Source organism: Scylla paramamosain, chromosome 36, assembly GCF_035594125.1.
Source record: "Scylla paramamosain isolate STU-SP2022 chromosome 36, ASM3559412v1, whole genome shotgun sequence".
Lineage (NCBI taxonomy): Eukaryota > Metazoa > Arthropoda > Malacostraca > Decapoda > Portunidae > Scylla > Scylla paramamosain.
The window spans coordinates 16,022,716-16,033,033 of record NC_087186.1 but is presented as its reverse complement, the minus strand read 5'-3'; the positions used below and the strand labels follow the sequence as shown (position 1 = coordinate 16,033,033).

The 10,318-nt window shown below is 43.8% G+C and overlaps 1 protein-coding gene across 16 annotated transcripts; it reads left to right on the top strand.

The window, feature by feature from the left end:
- The first annotated feature begins 417 nt into the window (after positions 1-417).
- On the top strand, positions 418-9,137 carry LOC135091128 (double-stranded RNA-specific editase 1-like). 16 transcript variants are annotated; one of them, XM_063988566.1, is made up of 8 exons: positions 418-516; positions 2,224-2,417; positions 2,548-2,638; positions 4,213-4,379; positions 4,554-4,800; positions 5,119-5,255; positions 5,864-6,053; positions 6,491-9,137. In XM_063988566.1, the coding sequence occupies exons 1-8, from the start codon at positions 504-506 to the stop codon at positions 6,580-6,582; spliced, it is 1,131 nt and encodes a 376-aa protein (XP_063844636.1). In that variant the 5' UTR covers positions 418-503; the 3' UTR covers positions 6,583-9,137. The 16 variants fall into 16 exon arrangements, with proteins under 16 accessions (XP_063844636.1, XP_063844630.1, XP_063844635.1 ...); XM_063988560.1 differs by having other exon boundaries at positions 5,822-6,053; XM_063988565.1 differs by having other exon boundaries at positions 5,110-5,255.
- Positions 9,138-10,318: the final 1,181 nt, after the last annotated feature.

Sequence of the window (10,318 nt, the reverse complement as noted above, 5' to 3'; positions counted from 1 at the left end):
GTGTGACTTAGTTATCGTGCTTGACAGGGTGGCGTATAAAATGGTACCATATTAAGGGTTTTAATTGTAATGACAGATATCATTGTCTAGTTATGTTAAATAAAAAAAAAATCTGTATCTGATTTAAATAGCTAATAATGCACGGAGACCGGAACACGCAATTAAACAATAATTTCCCATTTAATTACACGAAATACACTAGAATAAATGAATAAATAAAGAAGAAAATATCAAAGTTTACCATTTAATAATTGATTATGCCATTCTCTCCTACAACAAGAATGCCAACTTAATTTGACAGTCCATTATACAGCCAAAAATAATAATCCAACAAACCTAATAAACCAGGACCAATGAAAAATAAATTAAAGAAATTGAGAAGCAAAATAACGCATCACAGATGAGCTTTAGATGCTATAAAGTAGAGAAATAAATAACAATCAAGGAAGTGAGCCATCGGAAGAGTTGTCAATCCTGAGACGAGGGACCGCTGCAACACAGCCATGAGGGGAAGAGGTAGGCCTATTTCACGCTAATTTCTCGCCTCACAGACACCATACCGCTATTTCGCCTTGAGCCACTGTGACCTAACGGTAGTAACTACCCGTGGAAGTCACCGGTAGTTAGGATAATACTATAGTTTCCGTATTTCAGCTCTTTACCACGAGGCCGGGCAGGATCTCTCCCTCTCTCTCTCTCTCTCTCTCTCTCTCTCTCTCTCTCTCTCTTCCCGCCATTTCTCTATTATTTAATTTACTACCCACCCCGTAACGCCACGGCTTCCTCGCTTTGTATGGTCGATACTAGTGCCGAGTGGTTTATGTGACGCTCATCTAAGCCAGTGTATGGTTGGTAATGTATGGTTTGGAAGGTCGAGGTGATGTATGGGAGAGACGCCATTTCTGTTCCATATATGATAATTTCGCCTTTTTCTTTAACAATTTTTACCCTGTGTGAGTGGAAGATATACCTCGTGGATTATTTGACTCGTATTTAAGCCAGTATATAGGTTAGAAATGTATGGTCTGGTAGGTTCTGTTATATATGGGGAGGGAAAAACAGACAGACAAACCCCATTTCAGTTTCCAATCTAATAATTTCTCGTGTTTTTTTCATCGTTTTATTGACAGATCTTTAGTTTTTATTGGAATTTGAGGACATGGCGCTTAAATATACTGGGATTTTTAGTATTCAGCGGAAGTTTGTGTGTGTGGGTCGATATAAAATCAATAGAGAATTTGAAAGATTTTTTTTTCGACAAGTTTTATATTAGGTAAAGGTGTTGAGAATGTTTGCTTTTTAAAAGGGGGTAGGTTAGATAATGATGGTGCCTGGGTATGCGTGCACGTGTGTGTGTGTGTGTGTGTGTATGTGTGTGTAGGGGGATAAATCTTTGTGTGGTTTTATTTATAAGTATGTTTTAAATATGTGTTTTATGTAATAGATGCGTATGAGTGTGTATAATGTACGCAGGGAGAGGGCAGTTGTATGCATAAGGATAAATCGTTGATATCTGTGTATGTATGGAAACTGGCAATTAAGTGGTCTCTCTCTCTCTCTCTCTCTCTCTCTCTCTCTCTCTCTCTCTCTCTCTCTCTCTCTCTCTCTCTCTCTCTCTCTCTCTCTCTCTCTCTCTCTCTCTCTCTCTCTCTCTCTCTCTCTCTCTCTCTCTCTCATGACTATATTGCATCAGAAAAGAGTATTATACATGGATAGATATGTAAGTTTTGTCTGTACGGATAAAATAATATGAATATGTATTTGTGGTTTATACAGGGATAGATAAATGTTATGCATAGGGATGGTAGGTGAGTGTATGTGTGTGTGTGTGTGTGTGTGTGTGTGTTAAACAGGGACTCCCTCTCTGTCCGTCTGTCTCTGTTTTATCTCAGTTTCTGTGTATGTCTGATTCTCTCTCTCTCTCTCTCTCTCTCTCTCTCTCTCTCTCTCTCTCTCTCTCTCTCTCTCTCTCTCTCTCTCTCTCTCTCTCTCTCTCTCTCTCTCTCTCTCTCTCTCTCTCTCTCTCAAGGCTCTTGCTTAGGGACTAACACCTCAATGGACCTTTTATTTCACTCTTTCATATCAATATTTGATCACCCTTGGCCAGTACCTTTACATTAAAATAAATAAAATAAATGAACTCAAGACACATCACTATAACAGTCACTTAACTGCACCTCCACCAAGAGCAACACTATTACAACCCCTCATCATCCGCTGCAGGTCGTGGTCGAAACTGGCGTACAGCTTCTGTGCCTGAGCCTCCCGTGGACGCATTCCCAGCCCCTGAACTGAACAGTCAACCTGCCGCCAATCTCGACTTCTACCAGGAGAACAGCTCAGACATGGCTGGCCAGGACAACCACAACACAGACATGCATGCACCTGATATGGACATGAAAATGGAGGGACAGGAGGTGAGGGGATGAGAGGAACATGGGAGGGCAGTGTTGGAATGGTGGCAGTGGTCTTATGTTTGATTTAGATTGTTTAATTTTGTTAGGTTTAGTTTAGACTCCATTCTCTATGTGACTCTCTCCCCAACAGTCCCACGTGATGGTGTCTGACAGTGATGCCTCAATGCAGGAGGGGGAACAGCAGGCAGAGACCCGCAAGCGCCCCTGGGAGAAGCCTGGAGGTAGGGAGGATGGTGTGTGAAGCCGTATGGCACTTGAGTTTTTCGTACAATGTTAAGTTCATAATTTTATCAGGCATTGTGGCTCCTGGTGTTGCCCCTGTGCTGGTGTCCTTGTCCTGGGAAGTGTTGTGAATGGTACCCTTGTTGCAAATGACCTTAAAATTGATTACTGGAAGAATTGAGAGAGATGGGGACAAATAGAATGTTGATGATGATGATGAATAAGTTACCAGGAGTTGATTTGAAAGTTGAAGGGGAATGGAGTTAGATATACAATTTGCTTTTCTTCCCGTAAAGTTGACAAGGTTTGGTATCTTTATGTTCCTTTGCTCCCCACCCCCTTGCATCTTACAGCTTGTTATAAAGGCAGCTTCCCAAGTAAATTATGCTTTCTCTCCATTATCATAATATTAACCTAACTACAAAGCAGTGATAGAAGAAATGCCCTTAGCTAACTCCAGGCTGAAAGATTCAAGTAATGTAGTGAAAGATATTCCGATAAGGAAGATAAATAGGAACTCTTTAAATTCTTAGCTAGGTGAGGGTGATGTCCATTCTCACCATTACCTGTTGAAGTCCTCCCCTAAGAGCCCAGTGAGCTGTACTTAGCCCTCTGTGACTAGTTCCCTGGTGAAGTAATGTAGCCGTGTCAGTGGTACTGGTCTAACTCTTGCCTTGCCTCCATATCTCGTGTTCTCCCTCACTGGGACTGTGTTTTGTGCTCACTCCTTTGTTGTGGTGTGTGGACTGCTGGGTGTGTGTGTAGAGCAGAGAGGACGGCTTGCATTTCAAGGTGGATAAGATTTAATGGTTTGTAACGGCAGTGAAAGTAATGTAATGAAAAAGTTAATGGTGTCAAGGATGTGACTGTTCTCTTCACTTTGCTGAAGGCCTCCCAGCGTCCATGCATCTCGTCTACCATCACATAACTTGAGTTTTATTTTTATTATAAGTTAATGTGATAAAAGTGTTTTGATGGATGTTTTTTCTTTAGCAGTATATTCACCCGAGCTCTTCTTTGTTTTGACAGCGAGCTAGCTTGCTGGCCGCGCAGGGCCGGCTTTGGTCCCCTCACCTGTTATGTCTCCTCACGACTTTAGTTAATTGTAGCACTCCAGAAACCCAGTGAAGAATCTTGTGGTAACTTCCTACATTGGCAAAGTCACAAGCTTGCACTGTCTTCACCAACCACAGAGAGTTATCAAAAGACTCTTCTAACGGTGCCATGCATGAGGCTGGGTGTATACTTAACAGTCGTAGAGACATTTTCAGAGACTTTAATTAATTGAAGCGTGTTGCCCACACTTGTCATGGATGTCTGACTGAGGTGGGAAGTACGGGCCGTACTGAACCCTACCCAGTCATTCCAGCAAAATTTGAGGGGTGATCTGGCATGAGGCACACCTTGGCATCCAGCAGGGAGGTGATGGATGCCCGCTGGCGGCTCCACTCGGCTCAAAGCTCTCTCTCTCCCTTGTGTCCCGTATCCCATGTTTGCTAGCAGGCTGAGGCAGGTTGGTTTTTTATTTCAATGGCAAGTGTGTTGCGACCTTTCAATTAATGTGTGGTGGCAGGCATCAAGGTCAAGAGAAAGAAGGTGCCAGGAGCCAAGAACCTCAAGATCCGCAGGTACGTGCAGCCCAAGAATGCTGTCATGTGCCTGAATGAGCTGCGGCCGGGCGTCACCTACACCACGGAGCAGGAGGGAGGCGTTGGCCAGCCATTTTGCATATCTGTCGAGGTACCTGGTGCGGTATGGGACAAAAAATAGCCTGAGGATATGTTGAGCTATTTTACTTTTTTGCCTTTCTTGCTTGCTAATGCCTTACTCCTGAGTTTGTTCATGAAACACTGCCGTGCCGAATATGTCACCCTGGGTGAGGGGAGCCGCCCCTTGAATGCTGCCTCTCCTCAGATTGACGGGCAGAAGTACCGAGGGTTTGGGTCTTCAAAGCAGCTGGCCAAGCAGGCGGCGGCTGAGGCGGCGCTGATCAGCTTCGTGAAGCCGCCCGTCACCACAGCAGAGAACCAGGAGGAGGACAAGACCCCCTGGGCCACCCTGGCCTCCTTTGCCATCTACAAACTGTTCAACGACTGGCGTGAGGGTCGTGTGGGCATGTGTCCTCCCCCATCCCAGCCCTATGGGGCCGCCATCCCCCCTGGTGAGGATTGTGCACGCCAGGGAGGGAGGGAGAGATGGAGGAGTGTGGGGAGGCCCCACACTCCTCCATGGCCTCATGGCAGTTACAGATTGTGTTAATGTTAATTTCACTGATGATTTGTTAGAATGTTGATATTGGAGATTTTAGAGTTTTCTAAGTTGAGCCTTAAAATATAACAGGACTGAATGCCCCACATGAGCCTGGACTAGCCAGACTGCAGCAGTGCAAGGCAGTAGGTGGTGGTGGAACCCACAGCTTTTCAGTGCTAAGTAGCAGTGTGTTAAGGACTGAGTAGCTCTGACATTGCAGGTATGAAAGCCTTCCTGAGCCAGCCCATCGGCCCCGCTGCCACCACGGCTGTCAAGGAGGAGAGTCCCCAGGCAGCTGCCTTCACGGAGGCCATCTGTGCCCACCTGGGAGGCCGTGCCCCCAACACCCCGGCTGTGGATCCCAAGGTGGGTGTGACTTGGGATTGGCTGCTAGGGAACTTGGGGAAGGGACTGGGGTGGCTAGCGGATAACTGTGGTTCAGGGTGTGCTGCTGCTGCTGCATGGCAGGTGTGTGGCACAGGCACAACAGGTGAAGGTGTAGCCACTGGATGGTGTGACCGTTGGTGTGCTTGGCTCATGGCTGGGAGGGTGTGGGGAGGGTCTTCCTTCTGTTGTGTTCCTGCCTGTCTTTGTGTTATTTGGCACGTGCGTAGTGTGTGCGAATCACAGAGTGGCCTGAGGCAGTGAGTGCTTGAGTGGAGCCTTCACACCACACCAGGTTGTGATGGTGGTGGCATCTGGGGCAGCAAGAAAGTGGCAGCCATTTAATTATGTTCTTATAATCAGTAAAGAATTGAGAGTATAGATAGTGAGATTAGAAGGAGAAACACAGTGAGGTTAGAAGGAGAAACACTCGTGAATTTCTGTCAAAATATGACCATGAACATAGTGAAGTATAGCTGATGATAATGTACACATGAACTGTCCATGCCTTGCCATATCAAGCTTCTTTTGTATTTTATTTCTTTCAGTTAACCGAGCCAATGAAAGCAGAATCAAACTTTCCATTCCAGTCAACTGAACCTGTGAAAGTTCCCAATCCGGCCAAGCAAGTCCCAGAAAGTGCAGCCTCCATGCACCCCGTGATGGTGCTGCACCAGATGAAGCCTGGCCTGCAGTACAACATTAACCAGACCACCAGGGATAACAAGCCTTTCTTCACCGTCACCGCTGACATCGATGGCAAGGAGTTCTCAGGCGAGGGTGAGTTGTAGACTGACCAGGCGAGTCTGACAAGACAAAATAAGAAGCTTCTGTAGTACCAGGTGGCATCTCAAGGCAACAAAACCCATCTCTGTGTTTTAGGTACAGTCTCACATAGAACAGTTGAACTTGGAGGTCCCTGCAGCAGCATATCTTAACCCATAGTTACTAGGAATATATTTCAGTCACCAAGCAAGGATACTCTGATACCTGTACAGCCTTGAAACTCCCTCACAATGAAATTATGTTGATTATTCTGAAGGAGAAAATAAAGCAAGTTTTAATCGTCACTTGACTGAAGATGCAGATGTTCAGTCTTATCTTTCACTACATTACTCATTTTTTGCAGGAATATTCTTTAGTCTGCTGCAACATTTAGTCCTCTTATCTTGATCACTGACTGGACTTGTGCTAAGTGGAATTTTCTTTACTTCCAGGGACGAATGTGAAGAAAGCCAAGTTCTTCCTGGCCAAAGCAGCAATACTGGGACTGTACGGGGTAGAATCCACCTTCGAGATCTCGGCTTAATGGAAGTACTAGCTGCCTGGGTACTGGCGGCGGTGTGCGGGGCAGGCGGTCCCTCGCACACGTGGCTGTAGAGTCTGCTAAGTGATAATGACAAAGTAGATAGGTAGCTACATAGTATTTTAACCTGAAGTCCTCCCTGTGAGTGTTTTCTTGTATGTTGCTGCTTGCTGAAGGCAGGGAATGTAGTGAACTGGAGGGGCAGGGCCTGAGTGGCTTACAAAACTCCTGTGGAAGGGAAGTGATGATCTGTGCTAAACGTTGCAGTCTGACGAGTGACGTGGAATTCGATTTGTTCCATGTGTAAATTCTTCCAATCCACAGTGTTTACCTTTATTTTGTTCCAGCTCTGTTATTTAGTGCCAGAGTGAGAAGACTGACACTTAACAGAATTCTTATTTATGATTTTGACATACTTTTTTTTCCTATTTATTTACTTAGCCCATGAAGTGTGGGTGCTCCTTGTAAATGGTCGGTGCTGAGCCTGCCATGAATGCAAATCAAATGCAGCTGATTGTGAAAGACAGGCACAGGAGAAGGGGTCAGTCACTCGTTCCTGCTTGTGTCAGATCACTCATCTAATGTTCTGCTGTGGAGTGGAGTGGGTGAGAGGGCTGTGGTGATGGGACGGTGACAGACAAGTCCTACTTATTGAAAACAAAGGTGTGCCAACTTTTGTGCTGTCTTTTAGTGCAGCTTGAATCCTTTTATAGTCATCATTACTCAACTCACTCATCACATCAACACTTTTTTGGCTTCCTGACAAAAATGGCATCCAGGTTCCAGATGTTTTAGGTATTTAACTCCATTTCTATTTATTTGAAGGTACCCACTCTTTATGGGTTAAATGAAAGCTGTACTCTAGTTTAGCAGTCAGTCTCAGCACTTGGTTTAATGTGAGCTGGTGTTGTGATAGAGCAGGTAAGGATGCCCTTGAACCTGGCCCTTGGTTATGTTCTGGTGACTTCTGGCTGGGATCTCAGTACCTTAATTTCTCTTCTGGTTGAAACTTTCTCCTCAAACACAACTGGCTGGAGCTGAATCCTGGGATGGTCAGCTGTTTAAGTATTACTACACAAAATGTTATGAGTTGAATACATAATGAAAATTTCTTTAATGTATGTGTATGTAAAGGTTATAAAAGCAAGTATTTTTTTCTTTTTCAATTTTTGTATATAATTGAGGCTAAGATGAATTTGAAACATTGATTGCAATTTATCAAGCTGGTGTTGTTTTTGGTTTTGAAGGAAGTGTAATTGTGCAAGAGGTAATCATCTGATCAGAGTGGAAGTAATGAAGCAGTTTACCACACCTGTGTTGTCATTCCTGCTCCCTGTGTGTCCACCTTACCTCATACACCCTGACGCTTGCCTCAACGCCTCCATTTATCACCAATGCAGTTATGTACATTATCACTTATTGCTATTTTCTCATATGAATTCAGAAACACTGTCAGCTTAAATACACTTAAATAGTGTATCTGTTAATATAACCTTTTGTAGGCAACTTGTCCTGTAACCACCTATGACATTTTAGGCTCATTTTTGTACCAGCCTCTTTAACAGTTCTGTAGCTTATGGAAAACTAAATTAACTTCCTATTCTCTCATTTCCTCTATGTCCATACCAGCAGTTTTCATAGTACTCTGAATGTTGAAGGATGATGTTGAAGGGCTAAGCCAGTGAGTTCCAGACCCAGCAGAATATGACTGGTTCCAGAGCATCCCTAAAAAAAAGGAAAAAAAAAAAACTACCTAAGCTACGGGTGTACACACATACCCAGGGGCCCTGAGAATACTCTAGAGAGTGTACTTAAGTGTATGTCATGTTTTAAAAAATTTGTCACCTGTTTTGTAAAGACAGCATAAGTGGAATATTGTTTGCATGTATATCTTGTTTATCTAGAGCAGAAGGATTAAAGTTCAGTGCAGTATTTCAATGGGCACAATTGTGATGCATTGTGCCAAGGGTGGTGTACTAGCTAGGATGCACAGGAGGGGGGTGAGAAGATGCCTGATGCTGCAAGTGTTGGGTGGACCTGATGGAATGGATAGCTTGGCTCTTAGTGATTTACCTTCATTATGTTGTGCTTTCCTTTGTTGTGCTGTCGAGGTCAGAAGTCACGTCACGAGCTGCATTTTCCTCTACCCAGCTGTGCGTCTTCTTATTTCAAGTCCAAGAACTGCTGAGAATCTGACAAAACCCGAGTGATTTTCAGCAGATCAGGGGAAGGAAGAACTGAATACACTGAGAGTGAATGAAGTGCACTGACTCGATTTCTGACCACGACTGTATGTACTCTCCCATAGCATTACATTGTATACTGAAATGGGTTTGCCTGGTTGAACATGTAGCACTGTACCACAACCATTACACTCTCCGCCATGACTGAGTCTGTCCATGCTAGTCCTCAAAGTATTGTGTGGCACTTTTTAAACTGATTTGCACTATTGTTATGGAAAGTCCCAACCTCTCAGGCATAGTGTGTAGCTTGGGGACACTTGGTTCATTGTACATGGCATGCCACTGAAGAACTGAAGTAAACATGGAAATCTTAAACCAGGATGGTGTTCCTTGCCTCTGTTGGTGGTGCTGGAGTGGCCTGTGGAGTCAAAGTTGGTGTAGTCATGTAAAGTCCTGCACTATCTCTTGTCTGTGTGGTGTGCAGGTGAATGGATAAGGAAAGGTGTGCTAATGGTGGGGATCAGCACCTTGGCAGCAGGATTTGGTTATATTAAATGTTACGTGAAGAAATTGAAGTGAAATAAAGGAAATTAGATCATGTTAGGTCAAGCATTGTTGCAGTTAAAGTGAAGAGAGAAATTTCCTTTGTTTTTCCAGGTATTTAAAGACAGGTGCATAAATAGTACTAGGAATGAAGGGATAAATAGAGAAATGGAGGAGGAGAAAAACCAAGTATTTTATTTTTTTATTTTTTATTTTATTTTTTTTTTATGTAGGAAGGACACTAGCCAAGGGTAACAAAAATCCAATAAAAAAATATGCCCACTGAAATGCCAGTCCCATAAAAGGGTCAAAGCAGTGGTCAAAAATTGATGAATAAGTGTCTTGAAACCTCCCTCTTGAAGGAATTCAAGTCATAGGAAGGTGGAAATACAGAAGCAGGCAGGGAGTTCCAGAGTTTACCAGAGAAAGGGATGAATGACTGAGAATACTGGTTAACTCGTGCGTTAGAGAGGTGGACAGAATAGGGGTGAGAGAAAGAAGAAAGTCTTGTGCGGCGAGGCCGCGGAAGGAGGGGAGGCATGCAGTTAGCAAGATCAGAAGAGCAGTTAGCATGAAAATAGCGGTAGAGCACGTGTTCCCTTTGAGTAGCACCAAATCTACCACAACCCACACATTGGTAAGCCTTCTAAGCACATACTAGTTTACATTGGCGCAGATATATTAAAAAGATTAATCACAGAAGACTAATTAAAAACATATATTCAGTACATGCAGGTGGGCTCTCCTTGACACACAGAGAAAGGCTGGTAATTCTCTGTTGATCATTAGCTACAGTATGGGAGCCTCTGTTATACTTCGATATCTCTGTGAAGTATTGTTGTTTTTTAACGTCAAATGGTAAATACTTAATAATGATAAGCTGAGATATAACACAGTATTAACCCAAGCCTTCAATTTACACAAGCTTTTCAATGATTTCACATTACGCCACACAAGGGACGAGACATTGCAGTGCAAGCCCCGCCAGGACGAGTTTGAATTTGGCGCTTCAA